The 23,272-nt window shown below is 37.2% G+C and overlaps 2 protein-coding genes across 2 annotated transcripts; both read left to right on the forward strand.

The window, feature by feature from the left end:
• Positions 1 to 1,749: 1,749 nt before the first annotated feature.
• LOC107952554 (pectate lyase) lies at positions 1,750 to 3,405 on the forward strand. The gene is made up of 2 exons (XM_016887780.2): positions 1,750 to 2,713; positions 2,805 to 3,405. The coding sequence occupies exons 1-2, from the start codon at positions 1,868 to 1,870 to the stop codon at positions 3,270 to 3,272; spliced, it is 1,314 nt and encodes a 437-aa protein (XP_016743269.2). The 5' UTR covers positions 1,750 to 1,867; the 3' UTR covers positions 3,273 to 3,405.
• A 16,381-nt stretch (positions 3,406 to 19,786) lies between these two features.
• LOC107952553 (pectate lyase) lies at positions 19,787 to 21,415 on the forward strand. Its single transcript, XM_041112639.1, has 2 exons — positions 19,787 to 20,740; positions 20,832 to 21,415. Exons 1-2 carry the CDS (start codon positions 20,093 to 20,095, stop codon positions 21,132 to 21,134), a joined length of 951 nt encoding a protein of 316 aa, XP_040968573.1. The 5' UTR covers positions 19,787 to 20,092; the 3' UTR covers positions 21,135 to 21,415.
• The last annotated feature ends 1,857 nt before the right edge of the window (positions 21,416 to 23,272 follow it).

Here is a 23,272-nt window from a genome sequence, read left to right on the forward strand (position 1 = left end):
AGCATATAATAAATAATGAAATGTGTGGTTTGAAACAAATTAACAATAATAACACTGATTATGGTGTTTTCATCAATCTTAAGTTGGTGTGGTCACCAAATCAATAAAATACATTAATCTAACATACTATTATATATATATTCTAATCCATTGTTTTGTTGGATTTGTGGAAACCTTAAGCTTTAAGTGAGTTTAGAATTCGCCCTGTGTCACCAATCATTTCATACAAGTATGGAAATTAATGAAATTAAATATTTCATTAGAATTAAAGTTGTGTAATTAACTAAAAATTTTAACAATCTTGAGACCATTTAGTTTCTATAAGTTTTGTATGTCCCAACTTACATATCCGGGTACTGGGTCATTTTTCAAAACATATCAAATCGAGAAAAGAAAGAAAAAAGAATCATGAGTGTTCTTCATATAGTAATAATCCTATTGGTGCAATCGCAATGGCGATTCCTCTCGGTGTTCTTGAATCACCATGTAATAAATTGATTTTTTACTACAACATTTATAATGGAGAGATCAAGAATACATCTAAGGTGGTGGATGAGTTTGATTTCTTTAAGGCTCAGCATGGGTCGGGGATCCATCCATGGCCCTAAATACTGTTAAAAGATTTGTTTAAAGAAGTTCACTTGATAGGTTTGAGCTCCCAAAAATGACGCTGCTTTTACCAGTATAGAGTCAAATATTGAAGCAAAAAACTGCAAAGCCGAGAGTACATAGGATTAATAATTCGGCATCTATATTTTGAGTTAATCCTTAGTTGACGCGTGGTATCAACTTAGTCAAGGGCTTAAATAATCGTATACATATCTATAATTGATGGAGGTAATAAAGTATCCATAACAAAATTGAAATTCATAAAAGAAAATAAATGTTTTAGAAGTTTTAAATTTAAGGTTTTACTAACATAATAATTGATGTGGGTTCAAATCCCTTTGAAAGCATATATTTTTTTTAAATAATAAAATCTAAAATAGCCTTGAATAATAAAACTTATTTTAAATATGAAAAGAAAGTATTTCTGATTTCCGTAAAAGAGTCAGTGCTCGACCAACTCGTGTCACTGAATTAGTTAAGGACTTCAAAAACAGTTAGTATAGATTGTAACGATAATGAAATATGCATTAAAAATCACCACAAAGATTCAATTTCACCTCGAATCTCTTTACTCTTTTAGACTTTTAAAATTTCATCCTTCTATTTTTAAAATTACGTGAATTTCCTACTTTACTTATTCAATTTAATATAATGTTTTAAAAAAAATCTAATTGATAACACCACTAATAATATTCGTTAAATTTGAATACTTAGTGCTTTTATATTCAAAGGTCCAATTAAAAAATTAGAGTCCAGTTCATATCACATATTCAGAATTAAGAGAAATCAATAAACTCTATAACCAATTAAACTTTTATTTTTTTAAATCAGCCAAGTGGAAGGACTAAAATCTTGAAATTGAAAGCAAAGAGGTATCATCTCGAAATGTTGAAGAATGGAGGGATTGGAGAATACTTAGAGAATTATTTTTTGTAATTTTTGAAATTAGACGTTTAAAGTGGCGTAAAAAATGCAAGAAAAACCTCAACTATTTTTACCCCCTAAAAAAGGAAAAGAAAATCCAAACGTTTTTTACGCACTCGAAACACTGGTAGCCAATTGTGTTCTGTAAATTTGGTATTTTTAATGAATCTTGGTGTAGTATAAATAGCGACATGATGGTAGTGTTACAAGCAAATCAAGCTCAAGTTCCACTTTTTGGTGTCGTAGCTTGTCTCTCCTATCCTATTAGGGTCCTATTTGCATCCAACCAGTTGTTTCCAAGAGTTAGGCTTTCATAGTTAAAATAACAACTGCTATGGGTATTTCTAGTTATAGTTATAGTTTTTTTATATTGTTCTATGTTGTGGTAATCCCAACCCTAGAAGCTCACATCACTGAATATGATGAGTATTGGAAGGCACGAGAATTGGAAGCTGTTGAGAACCTGGACAAGGCCTATCACCCTAACCCAGAAGAGGTGGTCCGCCATTACAGTGACCACTTCTCTAGAACCATGCTCGAGTTTTATATCACCAAAAGAGTGCTAGCGGAATCAAAAAATGGTCCCTGTGAGGTTACCAACCCCGTTGATAGTTGCTGGCGATGTGATCCTAACTGGGAAAAGAACAGGAAGAAGTTGGCCGACTGTGCCCCTGGATTTGCTCGTGGTACTACCGGTGGAAAGGGTGGTGAGTTTTACGTGGTCACTGACCCTATTGATAATGCTGCTGACCCTAAGCCTGGAACTCTGCGTCATGCTGTCACCCAAACCGGACCACTTTGGATCACTTTCAAAGGGTCCATGACCATCAAGCTGGAACAAGAGCTCATTGTTACAAGTGACAAGACCATTGATGCGAGGGGAGCCAATGTAGAAATTTGCAATGGTGCTGGTATTACTGTCCAATTTGCAAAGAACGTCATTATCCATGGCCTTCATATCCATCACATTATTCCCGCCAAAGGTGGCAAGATCAAGGATGGTGAAAACCACATTGGGTTACGGAGTGCCAGCGACGGAGATGGGGTCTCTCTTTTCGGAGCAACCAACGTTTGGCTCGACCATCTTTCACTTCACCATTGTGTCGATGGTCTTATCGATGTCATTCAAGGTTCCACTGCCGTTACCATTTCTAACTGCCACTTCACTGACCACAACGATGTAATCTTACTTTTCTTTCTATTTTAAACTAGGCACGAGGAGGAAATTTGTTTTTGACAAAATAGTTTAATTGAAATGAAAAAAATTACAGGTGATGTTGTTCGGAGCAAGCGATTCCTACAGTGCTGACGAGAAGATGCAGGTCACTGTTGCTTTGAACCACTTCGGTAAAGGATTGGTAGAGAGGATGCCTAGGTGCCGATTTGGTTTTATTCATGTCGTCAACAATGACTACAATCACTGGTTCCTGTATGCCATTGGCGGCACCAGCCACCCTACAATTATCAGCCAGGGCAACAGGTATTCCGCGCCAGGTACCTTCGCAGCTAAAGAGGTTACTTGTAGGGGCCTCTTAAAACCGGCACAGTGGAAGAATTGGAACTGGGTATCACAAGGTGACCACTTCGAGAATGGTGCCTTTTTTACTCCATCCGGTAGTCCGAGTGCTAGCAAGCAATTTGGTGCTGACAAAATGATGCCTTTCAAACCTGGTCAAATGGTCCCTGAACTCACAAAGTATGCCGGACCACTTAGCTGCACAATCAGCCGTCCTTGCTAAAACTACTATTTTTATGTGGATATGTCCTCCCTTTTTTACGTACAACATTTGATACCCAAGCATAGTACATTTGGGATTTTTTGTGAATAATTCTCAGTAAATTTTCTTTTATAAGATTCAACGTTATTCTTTTCTTCTCTCCTACTAATAGATAATTATAATTTTTTTCTCACGCGTAACTGTGGAAATCATAAATTTAGATCATAAATGTGTGTTTGAAAATAAAATATAACAAATAATGAAATGTGTGGTTTGAAACAAATTAACAATAATAACACTGATTATGATGGTGTCGTCATCAATCTTAATTTGGTGTGGACACCAACTCAATCAAATACACAAATCTAACGTATCTAATATATATTCTATTACAAGGTTTTGTTGGATTTGGGAAATTCTTTAGTTTTAATAGAGTTTAGAATTTTCCATGTGTCACCAATCATTTCATGGGAAGTATGGAAATTAATGAAATTAAATATTTGGTTAGAATTCAAGTTGTGTAATTAACTAAAAATTTTAACAATCTTGAGACCATTTAGTGTCTATAATGTTTTTATGTCCCAACTTTCATATTCGTGTACTCGGCCATTTTCAAAACACATCAAATCGAGAAAAGAAAGAAATAAAAATCATGAGTGTTCTTCATATAGTAATATTCTTATTTATGCAAGGGCAATGGTGATTCCTACCGATGTTCTTGCATCACAATGAACTAAATTGATTTTTTACTACAACATTTAAAATTGAGATATCAAAAATACATTTAAGGTGGTGTATGAGTTTGATTTATTTAAGGCTCAGCGTAGGTCGGGGATGTAACAGCCTGATTTAGACCCTAATTGGAATGGTGGTTTTGGGACCATGAATCTAAGTCAAAAAAATATTTTAAAATTATTTTCTGTTTTTATTTTGTGTGAATTTATATCTGTGAAATTTTTGTGATTTAATTTTATTGTTTAGGTGTCCGATTAAATAAAAGGGCTTAATCGCGTAAAATGAAAATTTGGTGGTTATTTCTAAAGTGGACTTATTTGTTAATGGCCTTTTAAGTGAGAACCTTTATGTGGTAAATAGCCCACTTTCATGTTAGTTGGACGATAATGGACATATGTTATATAATTCCATTATTATTTCATTAAGGTTAAAATAGGAAATGAAATAAAATGTTATAATATACCATATTATAACATAATAAGAAAACCATATTCATCATTTTTATTTCCTAATTGCTGAAACAAAAGAGAAGAACAACAAGCTACGGTTGGACCATCTATTTAGCTCAATCAAGGTTTGTTTTTTGTTCGATTTTTGATAATTTCTACGTTTTTGAGATCGTTGCTTTGAGTTCTACAAAACCCATGCTTGAATTTTTTATTTTGATGAATATTTTGAGTTGTGCCATTGTTGATAGCTTGTGATTTTTGTTGTTTGATGATGAAAAATGAAAGATATGTTTTAGATTAATATGTTTTGTATGGGAGTTTTTGATGATTTTGAGTAATTAGGACTTAATTGCAAAAATAATAATTTGAGGGACTAAAATGTGAAATTAATGAAATATATGGACTTGTATGGTAATGGGTAAGATTCGGCCGAACATGGGTATAGGAAAATTTTGCATATTTTGTGTTTTGTGCAATAGGGACTAAATTGTAAAATATGTAAATGTCAGGGGTAAAATGGTAATTTTCCCATTTATGTGTTTTTGGACTAAATTGAATGAAAATATGTTTAAATTAACTTAATTTGAATATGTTTAGATCAAGAACCAAAGAAATCGGATTTGGATCGGGGAAAAACGAAAGTTGTCGACTAGTCGATCCGTACTGATTTTTCGTTGTCTGAGGTAAGTTTATAAGCAAATAGACATACTTAATTTTAATTAAATGTAAAGTATAGATTCTGAATTGAAATATATGATATTATAAATGCAATTTTTGAATATTTATAAGCTTGGTAATCATGTACGAGCATTCGTTCCGATCGAGTTACAACATACGAAAGCCCCGTATGAACCTTAGGAATAGCTAGGATAAATATGTCATGACATAGGATTCTGATATATGTGTGCGAGTAGGACCATGGCATCGATATGTGATTCCGATATGTGTTTACGAGTAAGACCCTGTTTGGGACAAGGGCATCTATATGTGGCTACATGTAAGACCACGTCTGAGACGTAGGCATTGTACGATTTATGTGATTATCCGAGTGTCCTATCCAATTCCGAATGGTTCATCGGGAAAAGGTAAATCGTGTACGGATGTGTAAAAATGAACTAAATGGTCAGGTATGAATTAGCTTGTTGGTTACTAGTAAAAGAGTAAGTATATAGCTCGATATTTGCTACAAGTCATGTATTATGCATATGTTGAATCAATGGGAAATTGCTATGTGTATTCGGCCTTATGACTAAGTGAATTGAATATTATTGAAATGATGCCTAACTATGTGCACATACGAGACGATGTATATTCGGTCACATATCAAGCTTAGGTATAAAAAGTTTGTTGTGATATATCAGTCCAAATATTGGAGGTTATGTGAATTAGGTTTTTACAATGTTTATTGACTTGGAAAATTAAATGTTAAAATGCTAATTTGACCACATGGATATTCTGCTAAAGTGATTTCTTTTATGTATGAAAATATATTAATAATGAAATTCATATGTTTGTGATTGAATATGGTAGTATTGATATAATTTGATTTAGTTTAGTTGAATAGTTAATATTATTAAATTGTTTATTTGCTTATGACTTACTAAGCTGTGGTAGCTTACTCTGTGTATTATGTTACTCTATTTTATAGATTTTGAAGTTAAGCTACAAGCTCGGGGACTGTCAACCAAGCTCATCACACCATCTACTATTTTGGTATCTTATTAGCTAAACTTAAATTATGGCATGTATAGGCTGGAACATATATTTTTGAAGTTTTGATTTTGGTTATGTATTAAAAGCCATGTGAAAATGGCTTGTTATTTATGTTTAGATTTGATTTTATGTGTGCTTAGTTATAATGTTCATGATCTTGGTTTGATATATGCGATTATGCTTGATTATGGTTTGATTTGTGGTAAGTATTTTGTGTAATGAAAATGGCTTTATTTTTAGGCTTGAATTCGGTTTGGGTTGAATTATTGCTTAAGTCTTTTTGATAAAAAAGCTATATGTTATGGTTGTTTAAAATCTTTGTGTTATTTTGAAAGTATATTTGAGTATATACAGCTTGCAAAGGTATTTTGTGGTTCGGCCATATGTTTATAATGGATGTTAATTATGCTAGGATTGCCATGTGTTTGTTAAGTAAAAATTATGTCATATGCTGGCAATAAATTGATGACCATTATAATTTATACTAGAACATGTGTATATGTGATATTCAGCCACATTGATTTAGTTGAAATTTTATTTATACTTTACTTGTGTATAAGGTGATTATATTATGGATGATATGTATATATGTAAAAATGCGTGTGGTTGTATTTTTAAACTTGCAAGTTGCTTATAAGTTTGCAAATAGATACAAATGATCGATGATAGCTGAATAGACTAGATTAATGAGGAGTTGGTGATGATAAGAATAGGTGTGCTTAAATATTCAGCCATGACATGTTGATGAGCTTTTACATGACGTTATATGTATATATACTTGGTATATTAGTTAGTTAATAATGGAAAAATGTAATGTGATAAATAAAGTGATGGCTAAATGTATGCCAGCTTAAATTATTTGGTTGTCAAATAGTAGGTGTAGCATGTATTGCATGAACATATTGGTCAGTTGCATAATATGTAATTAATGCTATGTGTAGTTTTTATTTTCAGGGTAAAATGCACACCATGTATATATGCATTAATAGCATATTTGGCCAAGTTATAATGTATTCGATATGTATGCGTGATTGCATATTAAATTATGTAATATGTTACAATTGGTTTGCTATAAGCCTAAACAGGGGTAGTTATACATGCTTAAATGTCAGGTTGAAAATATAGTGAATTTCACATGTTTTGATATTGAGTTGTCATTATGTCTGAAAATTAGTAAGTTGAGTTGGTGAAACATGTTTCATCTGTTATATGCTAGTTATTTATTAAACCATTAAATAATTACATATTTTCGAATGGATGTAAATAAATATATATATTAAAGTCTAATATACGGTTAATGATGTGACATATGTTATGTATATGCATAAAGTGTAAATTCAAACTATAAAGTGAAATGCTTATTTGTGCGAGCTATGATATGATCGGTAATGTATCGTAGCCTAATCCGGTGATGGGTACTGGCTAAGGGTGTTACAAGGGATCCATCCAAGGCCCCTAATACTGTTAAAAAATTTGTTTAAAGAAGTTCATTTGATAGGTTTAATGTGACAGCCCAAAGTTGACCCTAGTCGGGAAGTGGTTTCGGGACCGCTAAACCGAGTCACCGAAATGTTTGAATGTGATACTTATTGTGTAGAATATGTAATTATGAATGTGTGAAAATTTCAAGCTTCGATTTGGTTGATTGCATGTGAATTTAGTCAATAGGACTTATGTGAGAAAATTCAAAAATGTGATAGGTCAATGTGTGAGGACCTATTAGTGCATGTGGACAAAGGGGGGACTTGCATGTCAAATTTCCCCCCCTAATGAGTAGTGGCCGGCCATGACAAGGAATTATGGGCAAAACATGTCATGAAACATGTTTTGTTAATGGAAGAATAAAATAAGGAGTATGGGTAATAAAGAAATGGAAAACAAAGAAAAAAAAATGTGTGTGTAGTGTTTGTCCCCCCATTGCCGTGAGCTAAAGAAGAGAAAGGGGGAATTTTGTTCATCCTTTTCTCATCTTCATGCTTGCCAAAACTAGAAAGAAAAAAAAGAAAAATTTTCTCATCCTTTGGTTCATCCTTGGCCAAAAAATTTTAAGGAGGAAAGAAGAAGAAAGGTGAAGAGATTCGGCCATGCATGTAGCTAGGCTAAGGTATGTTTGATGATGTTCCATGAGAGGCATGCATGTTTTAGTTGTTAGCTTGAGTTCTACCTAACCCATGGTCTAAATCTTGCTATGTGATGGAAATGGCACTTGACCATGGATGCATCATTCTTGGTTGATGTTTGATGTTGTGGTGATGAGGCATGAGGATGAGTTAAGATTCGGCCTAGGTGGAGGTTGTGTTAATGCCATTGCATGCAAAATATGAAGCTTGTTAATGATGCATGTGATGATGGCTTGATGATTCTTGAACCTCCTTTTTAGCATTTTTTGTGTGAGCACATATGTGCATTGGTTGCTAAATGGAGAAGAATCGGCTAGCAAGATGTGTGCTAAGGCCGAATGTAACTTTGCATGTTAATGAGCAATGCATGTGTTAAATTGATGAAAAGGGGGAGGATGCTTTACTAGTGTGTATATGTGTGTATTAAGTGTTGAAATCGACCCCAAAATGGACATGCATATTCGGCCAAGGGGAAAGAAATTAGCTAATATGTTGTGTTGATGCATGATTTTTGCATGTATGAGACTTTAATGTCTAATGTATAAATATGGGCTAAGTGCCTTGTGTTCATCTTTTGATGCCTAAATGATGAAATCAATTTATTTGTTTGATTAAGCTCAAGAGCAAAGGGGAAATAAAACCGATAAAGGGAAGGAAAAAGTGGTTGAATAGCTAGCGGAATCGTTCGACAACACCCGAGGTAAGTTCTTGAGTAAGAGAGCTTAAATTTCGATGTGATTAAATCATGCTCTATGTGTGGCTATTGAGCCGAATGTGCAAGGACAATATGTGCCTTGTGTTTGAGTTTCGTAAACGAAAATGAAATATGAATGTGCCATGAATTATTGTTAGATGTGCATGATTAATTGAATGCTGTCCGGGCTAAGTCCCGAAGGCTTTGTGCTAAGTGAATATATCCGGATTAAGATCCGAAGGCCTTTGTGCGAGATACTAAATCCGGGTTAAGTCCCGAAGGCATTCGTGCGAGTTGTTAAATCCGGGTTAAGTCCCGAAGGCATTCGTGCGAATTGTTAAATCCGGGTTATGTCCCGAAGGCATTGTGTGAGTTACTAAATCCGGGCTATGTCCCGAAGGCATTTGAACGAGGAGCTATATCCGGTTAAATCCCGAAGGTACGTGATTTGGTAATGAATGAGCTTGCTGTAAAATTCCAGCGAATACTCGAAAAACATCCCAATATGGGGATATGTTACGTATGTGTTGAATTTAATCGAGCCCTTACAAATAAATGTTCGCTCAGTTGATAAACGAGCTATCGGCCTTCGGCTAAGTTAGTCTATTGTGTATGTGCATAAGGGTTGTTAATGTTGTGAAGCAAGTTTAATATCGATAAATTGCGTATTATGAAATATTCCGTTTAGCTAAATGTGTGATATTCTTTGTTTATGCTGGAATTCCTTGCTCAAACTTACTAAGCATAAATTGCTTACTCGTTACATTGCTCCTCTATTTTATAGATTTTTTGGTTCTCCAGCTATCGGACTCGGGATCTTGAAGTCGAAGTCGCCCACACTATCAAAGGCTCTTTTGGGTACTATTTTGGTTGAATCTTGATATGGCATGTATAGGACTACCCATTGTTGTTTTTCGAGTACTTTACGAAATGTATAAGTGTACAGCCATGCGAAAATGGCTTGTAGAAGTGGAGTATGGCATTAGACCATTCGTGTTTATGAATGTATAGATGGTTTCATGATGTAACTATAGTTGGAATGGAAGTGTTGAGCAAATGATCAGCCACTGGAATGGCTAAGTATGATCATATGTGGGCTTATGTATGACAAGGCCCTAGTTGGTCCATGAAACCCCAAATTAGGTAAGGTTTACTTTGAAAACAGAAGCTGATAGCAGCAGTGGTGTGGATTGGAAAAATCACAAGAATTCGTAGGAGTGGAATTAAATAGTGAATAAATTATGTAATCGAACCTTGATGAATCTACTTTCATATGGAAGTAACGAAACAATCATAGGAACAGTACAGTAAGAGATATTCGGGTTCTTGTGGAACAGGGCCAGAACAGTTTCTGGATTCCCTGTTCCGAATTTGGAAATTCACTATAAATTGACCAGAGATAATTAGGGGTCATGCCATATATGTATGGATTCCTCTCTGAGTCTAGTTTCCATAGAAACAAACGGCATCAGTATTGAAGCTCTGTGCAGAGAGATATCCAAGTCATAATGGGAAAAGGCAGTGTAGTCGACTCCTGTAACATGGGAGACTTTGACTAATAAACTGTACTAATTGGCCAGACCAAAAATTCTAGAAAAAAATACATAGGTGGGGACATGAGTCTAGTTTCAGGGAAAAATCACAAAACTGATATTCGAGTTGTGAAACTCAAGATATAATTTTTGAAGCGACTAGTACTCAGACTGGGCAGTGTCTGGAAAATTTTTTCAAAGTTTGTTAACATCTCGTGTCCGACTCCGGTGTCGGTCTCGGGTTCGGGGTGTTACATTTTTATTGGTATCAGAGCTACGGTTTAGTCGATTCTAGGACTACCGTAATGTTTTGGGTCTAGCTATACATGCCATTTTATGTGATTACTTGATAGTGTGGTGATTTCTGACAATCGTAAATGTGTTTATTTATAGTAATGGATCCCGATCGTGACCGAGAGGTAGCTGATGATCTTGAGAGTGTAGCGCCTGCTCCCGCACAAGGGACAGTGCCGGCGGACTCTCAACCTAATGCTAGTAATCCGAATGATGAAGCTAGACAAGCATTCTATAGCGTGATGAATGATTGGTTTAACCAATACATTCGAACTAATATGGCTGTTCCACAACCTCCATTCCCGACAAATACTACCCCCGCACCTACAATACCACCGGTAACGGACCAAATAAGGTCAAATAAGCCCCCAGTTGACAGAATCCGAAAACATGGGGCTACTGAATTTAAGGCTATGGATAGCGATGATGCCGAGCAAGCTGAATTTTGGCTGGACAACACTATCCGGGTACTCGATGAGCTATCTTGTACACCCGATGAATGCCTAAAGTGTGCTATCTCCTTGCTACGTGATTCTGCCTACTATTGGTGGAGTACTCTGACTTCTATTGTGCCCCGAGAGCAAGTAACTTGGGAGTTTTTCCAAACTGAGTTTCGGAAAAAGTATATCAGTCAGAGATTTGTTGATCAAAAACGGAAGGAATTTCTTGAGCTTAAGCAAGGCTCCATGTCGGTTACTGATTACGAGCGAAAATTTGTTAGACTTAGCAAATACGCTCGGGAATGTGTTTCGTCCGAAGCTATTATGTGTAAACGCTTCGAGGATGGGCTAAATGAAGATATAAAGATGTTCGTTGGCGTTCTTGAAATACGAGAGTTCGTGGTACTTGTTGAACGAGCTTGTAAAGCCGAAGAGCTTAGAAAAGAAAAGCAAAGAGTTGATGAGGGAACTGGAGAGTTTCGTAAAAGGTCCTCGGGAAGGTCTCTTCAACAGACATCGAAGAGATTTCGAGATGATGCGGGCCAGTTTAGAGGCACTTCGGGCCTTTTTGGACGAGATCGTGATCGACCCCCTGTGGGTACACGAGGCACTTCGGTCGCCAGTGTTGGGAATGAACGTCGAGACAGGACGAAATGCCGATATTGCGGTAAATGGCATTCGGGGAGTTGTAGATTTCCTGACCGCTCCTGTTACAAATGCGGATCAGTGGACCACTTCATTAAAGATTGCCCGAGGTTATCGGGACAGAATGCAAATCAGAGTGGGAGACCGGGTGCTACCACTGCTCGAGGTAGACCATCTGGAAATATGGGCAATGCTGGTGGTGGTCAGAGAGGATCTAGAGATGGTATAACCAGATCCGAAGCCCGTGCGCCTGCTAGAGCTTATGCTATACGTGCCCGCGAGGATGCTTCTTCGCCTGATGTTATTACCGGTACATTCACCCTCTTTGATACTGATGTAATTGCTTTGATTGACCCCGGTTCTACTCATTCTTACATATGTGAAACCTTAGCATCCAGTAAGACTTTACCTATTGAGTCTACTGAGTTCGTAATTCGGGTGTCAAATCCCTTGGGTCGTTACGTGCTTGTCGACAAAGTGTGTAAGAAATGTCCCCTGGAAATTCGAGGTTCCTGTTTTCCGGCGGACTTGATGCTTTTGCCGTTTGATGAATTTGATGTTATCCTTGGGTTGGATTGGTTGACCGCGCATGATGCGATTGTGAATTGCAAGAGCAAGACTATTGATTTGAGGTGCGCAAATAACGAAGTAGTCCGAATTGAGTCTGTGGACTTGGAGGGGATGCCAGCTGTAATATCAGCAATGTTGGCACAGAAATATGTAAGAAAAGGGTGCGAAGCATACCTTGCATATGTACTTGGTGACAAAGAATTAGAAAAGAAACCCGAATCTGTGCCGGTGGTTTGTGAATACCCGGATGTTTTTCGGAAGAATTACCGGGTTTACCACCTGTTCGGGAGGTAGAGTTTGGTATTGAGCTTGTACCTGGGACTACGCCGATTTCGATAGCTCCGTATCGTATGGCACCAACCGAGTTAAAGGAGTTGAAAGCTCAGTTGCAAGAACTGACGGATAGAGGTTTCGCTCGACCAAGTTTCTCACCTTGGGGTGCACCAGTATTGTTCGTGAAAAAGAAGGACGGAACCATGAGGTTGTGCATTGACTATCGTCAGCTGAATAAAGTGACGATAAAGAACAAATATCCGTTGCCGCGCATCGATGATTTGTTCGACCAACTGAAGGGAGCCTCAGTGTTCTCAAAAATAGATTTGAGATCGGGCTATTATCAGTTGCAAATCCGAGATTCAGATATTCCCAAAACTGCCTTCAGAATGAGATATGGTCACTACGAATTCTTAGTGATGCCGTTTGGGCTCACTAATGCCCCTGCAGTATTTATGGATTTGATGAATCGGATCTTCAGACCGTATTTGGATCGGTTCGTAGTGGTGTTCATTGATGACATTTTGGTCTATTCAAGAGACGAGACCGAACATGCTGAGCATCTGAGGCTAGTGCTGCAAATTTTGCGGGATAAGCAGTTATATGCTAAGTTCAGTAAGTGTGAGTTCTGGTTAAGAGAGGTTAGTTTCTTGGGTCATGTGGTATCCGTGTCGGGTATTCGAGTTGACCCGAACAAAATTTCAGCCATACTTGACTGGAAACCTCCGAGAAATGTTACTGAAGTTCGGAGCTTTTTGGGGCTCGCCGGTTATTACCGACGATTTGTGAAAGGTTTCTCGATGATAGCCACACCAATGACGAAGCTACTTCAAAAGGATGTTAAGTTCGAGTGGACGGAGAAATGTCAGAAAAGTTTCGACCAACTGAAAACTTATTTGACTGAAGCTCCAATTTTGGTGCAACCCGAATCAGGTAAAGAGTTTGTCATCTATAGTGACGCATCCCTACTTGGGTTGGGTTGGGTTGCGTATTGATGCAAGAAGGTCGAGTCGTGGCCTATGCGTCGAGACAATTGAAGCCTCACGAGAGGAATTATCCGACCCATGATCTCGAACTAGCTGCCATCGTGTTTGCTTTAAAAATATGGCGACATTATCTGTTTGGTGAGAAGTGCCATGTATTTTCGGATCACAAAAGTCTCAAATATTTGATGACTCAACGAGACTTGAATCTGCGACAAAGACGTTGGCTTGAGTTGTTGAAAGATTATGAGCTTGTCATTGATTACCACCCGGGAAAGGCTAACGTGGTTGCGGACGCCTTAAGCCGGAAGTCATTGTTTGCTTTAAGAGCGATGAACGTGCATTTGTCTGTTCTACCAGACAGTGTGTTAGTAGCTGAATTAAAAGCTAAACCATTATTGACTCACCAAATTCGTGAAGCTCAGAAAGTCGATGATGAATTGGTTGCAAAACGGGCTAAGTGTTTTCCGAACGAGGAATCGGAGTTTCAAATTGATGATGATGATTGTTTGAGGTTCAGAAATCGTTTGTGTGTTCCAAGGAATTCAGAACTCATTTCGATGATTCTGAACGAAGCCCATTGTAGCCGAATGTCAATTCACCCGGGGAGTACAAAAATGTACAACGATTTGAAACGTCAATTTTGGTGGCATGGTATGAAACGGGACATCTCTGACTTTGTTTCGAGATGTTTAATATGTCAACAAGTGAAAGCGGAACATCAAGTGCCTTCAGGATTACTCCAGCCGATCATGATACCCGAGTGGAAATGGGATCGAGTCACAATGGACTTTGTGTCCGGACTGCCTTTGTCAGCAAGTAAGAAGGATGCGATATGGGTTATTGTTGATAGACTGACTAAGTCGGCTCATTTCATCTCCGTACGTACGGATTTTTCATTGGATAAACTAGCTGAATTGTACGTTTATCAAATTGTGAGATTACACGGGGTACCTGTTTCTATCGTGTCGAATAGAGATCCGAGATTCACCTCACGATTTTGGAAGAAATTGCAAGAAGCTCTGGGTACCAAGCTGCATTTTAGCACTGCTTTTCACCCCCAAACCGATGGTCAATCCGAGAGGATAATTCAGATACTTGAGGATATGTTGAGATGTTGCATCCTCGAGTTCAGTAGTTCATGGGAACGGTATTTACCTTTGATTGAATTCGCTTACAACAATAGTTTTCAATCAAGTATTAAGATGGCACCTTACGAGGCTTTGTACGGTCGTAAATGCCGTACACCATTGTTTTGGACCGAGCTCGGTGAAAGCAAAATTTTCGGAGTTGATTTGATTAGAGATGCTGAACAGAAAGTAAAGGTAATCCGTGAAAGTCTGAAGGTAGCCACGGATCGTCAGAAATCGTACGCAGATTTGAAACGAAAAGACATCGAGTATCAGGTGGGAGACAAAGTGTTCCTTAAGGTTTCACCTTGGAAAAAGATACTCAGGTTCGGCTGTAAGGGCAAGTTGAGCCCAAGATTCATTGGGCCGTACAAAATCTCCGAACGAGTTGGTCCGGTTGCGTATAGATTGATTTTGCCCCCGGAGCTTGAAAAGATTCATGACGTCTTTCATGTTTCGATGCTTCGACGCTATCGATCTGATCCATCGCACATAATTAGCCCATCGGAGGTTGAAATTCAAGTCGACATGAGCTATGAAGAAGAACCGATGCGTATCCTAGCTCGTGAAGTGAAGGAGTTGCGAAACAAAAGAGTTCCGCTAGTAAAGGTGTTATGGCTCAAACACGGGATCGAGGAAGCTACTTGGGAGACCGAGAGCTCGATGAAAGAACGATACCCAAACCTATTTACCGGTAAGATTTTCGGGGACGAAAATTTCTTAAGTGGGGGAGAGTTGTGACAGCCCAAAGTTGACCCTAGTCGGGAAGTGGTTTCGGGACCGCTAAACCGAGTCACCGAAATGTTTGAATGTGATACTTATTGTGTAGAATATGTAATTATGAATGTGTGAAAATTTCAAGCTTCGATTTGGTTGATTGCATGTGAATTTAGTCAATAGGACTTATGTGAGAAAATTCAAAAATGTGATAGGTCAATGTGTGAGGACCTATTAGTGCATGTGGACAAAGGGGGGACTTGCATGTCAAATTTCCCCCCCCTAATGAGTAGTGGCCGGCCATGACAAGGAATGATGGGCAAAACATGTCATGAAACATGTTTTGTTAATGGAAGAATAAAATAAGGAGTATGGGTAATAAAGAAATGGAAAACAAAAGAAAAAAAAATGTGTGTGTAGTGTTTGTCCCCCCCATTGCCGTGAGCTAAAGAAGAGAAAGGGGGAATTTTGTTCATCCTTTTCTCATCTTCATGCTTGCCAAAACTAGAAAGAAAAAACAAAGAAAAATTTTCTCATCCTTTGGTTCATCCTTGGCCAAAAAATTTTAAGGAGGAAAGAAGAAGAAAGGTGAAGAGATTCGGCCATGCATGTAGCTAGGCTAAGGTATGTTTGATGATGTTCCATGAGAGGCATGCATGTTTTAGTTGTTAGCTTGAGTTCTACCTAACCCATGGTCTAAATCTTGCTATGTGATGGAAATGGCACTTGACCATGGATGCATCATTCTTGGTTGATGTTTGATGTTGTGGTGATGAGGCATGAGGATGAGTTAAGATTCGGCCTAGGTGGAGGTTGTGTTAATGCCATTGCATGCAAAATATGAAGCTTGTTAATGATGCATGTGATGATGGCTTGATGATTCTTGAACCTCCTTTTTAGCATTTTTGTGTGAGCACATATGTGCATTGGTTGCTAAATGGAGAAGAATCGGCTAGCAAGATGTGTGCTAAGGCCGAATGTAACTTTGCATGTTAATGAGCAATGCATGTGTTAAATTGATGAAAAGGGGGAGGATGCTTTACTAGTGTGTATATGTGTGTATTAAGTGTTGAAATCGACCCCAAAAATGGACATGCATATTCGGCCAAGGGGAAAGAAATTAGCTAATATGTTGTGTTGATGCATGATTTTTGCATGTATGAGACTTTAATGTCTAATGTATAAATATGGGCTAAGTACCTTGTGTTCATCTTTTGATGCCTAAATGATGAAATCAATTTATTTGTTTGATTAAGCTCAAGAGCAAAGGGGAAATAAAACCGATAAAGGGAAGGAAAAAGTGGTTGAATAGCTAGCGGAATCGTTCGACAACACCCGAGGTAAGTTCTTGAGTAAGAGAGCTTAAATTTCGATGTGATTAAATCATGCTCTATGTGTGGCTATTGAGCCGAATGTGCAAGGACAATATGTGCCTTGTGTTTGAGTTTCGTAAACGAAAATGAAATATGAATGTGCCATGAATTATTGTTAGATGTGCATGATTAATTGAATGCTGTCCGGGCTAAGTCCCGAAGGCTTTGTGCTAAGTGAATATATCCGGATTAAGATCCGAAGGCCTTTGTGCGAGATACTAAATCCGGGTTAAGTCCCGAAGGCATTCGTGCGAGTTGTTAAATCCGGGTTAAGTCCCGAAGGCATTCGTGCGAATTGTTAAATCCGGGTTATGTCCCGAAGGCATTGTGTGAGTTACTAAATCCGGGCTATGTCCCGAAGGCATTTGAACGAGGAGCTATATCCGGTTAAATCCCGAAGGTACGTGATTTGGTAATGAATGAGCTTGCTGTAAAATTCCAGCGAATACTCGAAAAACATCCCAATATGGGGATATGTTACGTATGTGTTGAATTTAATCGAGCCCTTACAAATAAATGTTCGCTCAGTTGATAAACGAGCTATCGGCCTTCGGCTAAGTTAGTCTATTGTGTATGTGCATAAGGGTTGTTAATGTTGTGAAGCAAGTTTAATATCGATAAATTGCGTATTATGAAATATTCCGTTTAGCTAAATGTGTGATATTCTTTGTTTATGCTGGAATTCCTTGCTCAAACTTACTAAGCATAAATTGCTTACTCGTTACATTGCTCCTCTGTTTTATAGATTTTTTGGTTCTCCAGCTATCGGACTCGGGATCTTGAAGTCGAAGTCGCCCACACTATCAAAGGCTCTTTTGGGTACTATTTTGGTTGAATCTTGATATGGCATGTATAGGACTACCCATTGTTGTTTTTCGAGTACTTTACGAAATGTATAAGTGTACAGCCATGCGAAAATGGCTTGTAGAAGTGGAGTATGGCATTAGACCATTCGTGTTTATGAATGTATAGATGGTTTCATGATGTAACTATAGTTGGAATGGAAGTGTTGAGCAAATGATCAGCCACTGGAATGGCTAAGTATGATCATATGTGGGCTTATGTATGACAAGGCCCTAGTTGGTCCATGAAACCCCAAATTAGGTAAGGTTTACTTTGAAAACAGAAGCTGATAGCAGCAGTGGTGTGGATTGGAAAAATCACAAGAATTCGTAGGAGTGGAATTAAATAGTGAATAAATTATGTAATCGAACCTTGATGAATCTACTTTCATATGGAAGTAACGAAATAATCATAGGAACAGTACAGTAAGAGATATTCGGGTTCTTGTGGAACAGGGCCAGAACAGTTTCTGGATTCCCTGTTCCGACTTTGGAAATTCACTATAAATTGACCAGAGATAATTAGGGGTCATACCATATATGTATGGATTCCTCTCTGAGTCTAGTTTCCATAGAAACAAACGGCATCAGTATTGAAGCTCTGTGCAGAGAGATATCCAAGTCGTAATGGGAAAAGGTCAGTGTAGTCGACTCCTGTAACATGGGAGAATTTGACTAATAAACTGTACTAATTGGCCCGACCAAAAATTCTAGAAAAAAATACATAGGTGGGGACATGAGTCTAGTTTCAGGAAAAATCACAAAACTGATTTTCGAGTTGTGAAACTCAAGATATGATTTTTGAAGCGACTAGTACTCAGACTGGGCAGTGTCTGGAAAAATTTTTCAAAGTTTGTTAACATCTCGTGTCCGACTCCGGTGTCGGTCTCGGGTTCGGGGTGTTACATTTAAGCTCCCACAATTTACGTTTCTTTTACAAGTATAGATTCAAATACTGAAGCAAAAAAAACTTGCAAAGTCGAGAGTACATAGGATTAATCATTAGTCATCTATGTTTTGAGTTGATCCTTAGCTGACGCATGGCATCAACGTAGTCAAAGGCTTAAATAATTGTATAGATATTTATAATTGATGGAGGTAATAAAGCATGCGTCACAAAATTGAAATTCATAAAAGAAAATAAATGTTTTGGTAGAGTGTTAAATTTAAGGTTTTACTAACATAATAATTGATGTGGGTTCAAATCCCTTCGAAAGCATATTTTATATATTTTTAGAATAATAAAGAGTAAAATAGCCTTGAATAGTATAACTTATTTTTACGACGAAAAAAAAGTATTTCTGATTTCTGTAATAGAGTTGGTGCTTGATCGACTCGTGTCATCGAATTAGTTAAGGACTTCATTAAAAGTTAGTATAGATTGGAACGACATTAAAATATGCATTAAAAATTACCACAAAGGTTCAATTTTGCCTCAAATCTCTATACTCTTTTAGACTTTTAAAATTTCATCCTTCTATTTTTAAAATTACATGAATTTACTGCTTTACATATTCAATTCAATATAATGTTTAAAAAAAAATCTAATCGATAACACTACTAACAAAATTTGTTAAATTTGAATACTTAGTACTTTTATATTCAAAGGTCCAATTAAAAAATTAGAGTCTAATTCATATCACATATTCATATTTAAGAGAAATCAATAAACTCTCTTACCAACTGAACTTTTATTTTTTAAGTCAGCCAGTGGAAGGACAAAAATCTTGGAATTGAAAGCGAAGAGCTTTCATCTCAAAATGTTGAAGAGTAGAGGGATTGGAGAAGAATTAAAGAATTTTTTTCTGTAATTTTTGAAATTAGACGTTCAGAATGTCATAAAAATGCAAGAAAAAGCTCAACTATTTCTATCCAAAAAAAAAAAGAAAAGAAAATCCAAACGTTTTTTACGCACTCGAAACACTAATAGCCAAGTGTGTTCTATAAATTTGGTAATTTTAATGAATCCCAGTGTAGTATAAATAGTGACATGACGATGGTGTTACAAGCAAATGAAGCTCGAGTTCCACTTTTTGGTGCCGCAGCTTGTCTCTCCTATCCTATCAGGGTCCTGTTTTCATCCAACAAGTTGTTTCCAAGAGCTAGGCTTTGATACTTAAAATAACAACCACTATGGGTATTTTTAGTTATAGTTATAGTTTCTTTCTCTTGTTATTTGTTGTCACAATACGAAACCTAGAAGCTCACATCGCTGAATATAAGGAGTACTGAAAGGCACGAGAATTGAAAGCCATTGAGAACCTCAACAAGGCCTATCACCCCAACCCGGAGGAGGTGGTCCGCCATTACAATGACCATTTCTCTAGGACCATGCCCGAGTTTTATATCACCAAAAGGGTGCTAGCAGAATCAAAAAAAGGTCCCTGTGAGGTTACCAACCCCGTTGATAGTTGCTGGCGATGTGATCCTAACTGGGAAAAGAACAGGAAGAAGCTGGCCAACTGTGCCCCTGGATTTGCTCGTGGTACTACCGGTGGAAAGGGTGGTGAGTTTTACGTGGTCATTGACCCTATTGATAATGCTGGTGACCCCAAGCCTGGAACTCTGCGTCATGCTGTCACCCAAACCGGACCACTTTGGATCACTTTCAAAGGGTCCATGACCATCAAGCTGGAACAAGAACTCATTGTTACAAGTGACAAGACCATTGATGCGAGGGGAGCCAATGTGGAAATTTGCAATGGTGCTGGTATTACTATCCAATTTGCGAAGAATGTCATTATCCATGGCCTTCATATCCATCACATTATTCCCGCCAAGGGTGGCAAGATCAAGGATGGTGAAAACCACGTTGGGTTACGGAGTGCCAACGATGGAGATGGTGTCTCTCTTTTCGGAGCAACCAACATTTGGCTCGACCATCTTTCCCTTCACCATTGCGTCGATGGTCTTATCGATGTCATTCAAGGTTCCACTGCCGTTACCAGTTCTAATTGCCACTTCACTGACCACAACGATGTAATCTTACTTTTCTTTCTATTTTAAACTAAGCACGAGGAGGAATTTTGTAATTGACAAAATAGTTTAATTGAAATGAAAAAAATTACAGGTGATGTTGTTCGGAGCAAGCGACTCATATAGTGCCGACGAGAAGATGCAGGTCACTGTTGCTTTGAACCACTTCGGTAAAGGATTGGTAGAGAGGATGCCTAGGTGCCGATTTGGTTTTATTCATGTCGTCAACAATGACTACAATCACTGGTTCCTGTATGCCATTGGCGGCACCAGCCACCCTACAATTATCAGCCAGGGCAACAGGTACTCCACGCCAGGTACCTTCACAGCTAAGGAGGTGACCTGTAGGGGCCTCTTAAAACCGGCACAGTGGAAGAATTGGAACTGGGTATCATAGGGTGACCACTTCGGGAACGGTGCCTTTTTTACTCCATCCGATAGTCCGAGTGCCAGCAAGCAATTTGGTGCCGACAAAATGATGCCTTTCAAACCTGGTCAAATGGTCCCTGAACTCACAAAGTATGCCGGACCACTCAGCTGCACAATCGGCCGTCCTTGCTAAAAACACTATTTTTATATGCATGTGTCCTCCCTTTTTTACGTACAACATTTGATACCCAAGCATAGTACATTTGGGTTATTTTTTCAATGATTCTCAATAAATTTTCTTTTATGTGATTCTGCCCTATTCTCTTTTTCTCTCCCGCTAATAGATAATTACAATTTCTTTCACATGCGTATCTGTGGATATCATAAATTTAGAACATAAATGTGTGTTTGAAAATAACATATAATAAATAATGAAATGTGTGGTTTGAAAGAAATTAACAATCCTAACACTGATTATCATGGTGTTTTCATCAGTCTTTAATTGGTGTGGGCACCAACACAACCAAATACATTAATCTAACATATCTATTATATATTCTCTTGCAATGTTTTGCTCGTTTTGTGGAAACCTTCAGTTTTAAGTGAGTTTAGAATTCACCGTGTGTCACCAATGATTTCATGAAAGGTATAGAAAATAATGAAATTAAATATTTGGGTAGAATTAAAGTTGTGTAATTAACTAAAAATTTTAACAATCTTGAGACCATTTAGTTTTTATAAATTTTGTATATCCCAACTTACATATTCGGGTACTCGGTCATTTTTCAAAACATCTCAAATCGAGAAAAGAAAGAAAGAAGAATCATGAGTCTTCTTCATATAGTAATATTCCTGTTGATGAAATCGCAATGGCAATTCCTCCCGGTGTTCTTGCATCGCCATGAACTAAATTGATTTTTTACTACAACAATTATAATGGAGAGATCAAGTATACATTTAAGGTGGTGTAAGAGTTTGATTTCTTGAAGGATCAGCGTGGGTCGGGCGATCTGTCCATGGCCCCTAATACTGTTAAAATATTTGTTTAAAGAAGTCCACTTAATAGGTTTGAGCTCCCACAAATTACTCTGCTTTTACTAGTATGGAGTGAAATACTGAATCAAAAAAACTTGCATAGCCAAGAGTACATAGGATTAATAATTCGACATCTATGTTTTGAGTTGATCCTTAGTTGTCGCGTGGTATCAACTTAGTCAAGGGCTTAAATAGTCGTATAGATATTTATAATTTATGGAGCTAATAAAGTATGCATAGAAAAATTGAAATTCATAAATGAAAATCAATGTTTTGGTAGAGTGTTAAGTTTAAGGTTTTACTAACATAAAAATTGATGTGGGTTCAAATCCATTCAAAAGCATATTTTATATTTTTTAAATAATAAAAAGTAAAATAGCCTTGAATAATATCACTTGTTTTAAATACGAAAGGAAAGTATTTCTGATTTTCGTAATAGAGTCGATGCTCGATCAACTCGTGTCACCAAATTAGTTACGGACTTCAATAAAAGTTAGTATAGATTGTATCGATATTGAAATATGCATTAAAAATCACCACAAAGGTTCAATTTCACCTCGAATCTCTATTCTCTTTTAGATTTTTAAAATTTCATCCTCTATTTTAAAATCACATGAATTTATTGCTTTACTTATTCAATTTAAATAATTTTGTAAAAAAAGTCTAATTGATAACACTACTAACAAAATTATATAAATTTGAATACTTAGTACTTTTATATTCAATGGTCCAATTAAAAAAAGTAGAGTCTAATTCATATCACATATTCATATTTAAGAGAAATAAAAAAACTCTCTTACCAACTGAACGTTTATTTTTTAAATTAGCTAAATGGACGGGCTAGAATCTTGAAATTGAAAACCAAGATGTTTCATCTCGACATGTTGAAGAGTATAGGGATTGGAGAAGAATTAGAGAATTTTTTTGTAATTTCTAAAATTAGACGTTCAAAATGGCGTAAAAAATGCAAGAAAAACCTTAACTGTTTCTATCCTAAAAAAAGGAAAATAAAATCCAAACATTTTTTACGCACTCGAAACACTGGTAGCCAAGTGTGTTTTATAAATTTGGTAATTTTAATAAATCCCAGTGTAGTATAAATAGTGACATGACGATGGTGTTACAAACAAA

Source organism: Gossypium hirsutum, chromosome A05 (genome assembly GCF_007990345.1).
Source record: "Gossypium hirsutum isolate 1008001.06 chromosome A05, Gossypium_hirsutum_v2.1, whole genome shotgun sequence".
NCBI classification, from domain to species: domain Eukaryota; kingdom Viridiplantae; phylum Streptophyta; class Magnoliopsida; order Malvales; family Malvaceae; genus Gossypium; species Gossypium hirsutum.

Bases quoted from the DNA above. Each gene is read 5' to 3' on its own strand.
- LOC107952554 (XM_016887780.2), top strand. From the start codon at position 1,868: ATGGGTATTTCTAGTTATAGTTATAGTTTTTTTATATTGTTCTATGTT. The intron at 2,714-2,804 runs GTAATCTTACTT...AAAAAATTACAG, and splicing joins ACTTCACTGACCACAACGAT to GTGATGTTGTTCGGAGCAAG.
- LOC107952553 (XM_041112639.1), top strand. From the start codon at position 20,093: ATGCCCGAGTTTTATATCACCAAAAGGGTGCTAGCAGAATCAAAAAAA. The intron at 20,741-20,831 runs GTAATCTTACTT...AAAAAATTACAG, and splicing joins ACTTCACTGACCACAACGAT to GTGATGTTGTTCGGAGCAAG.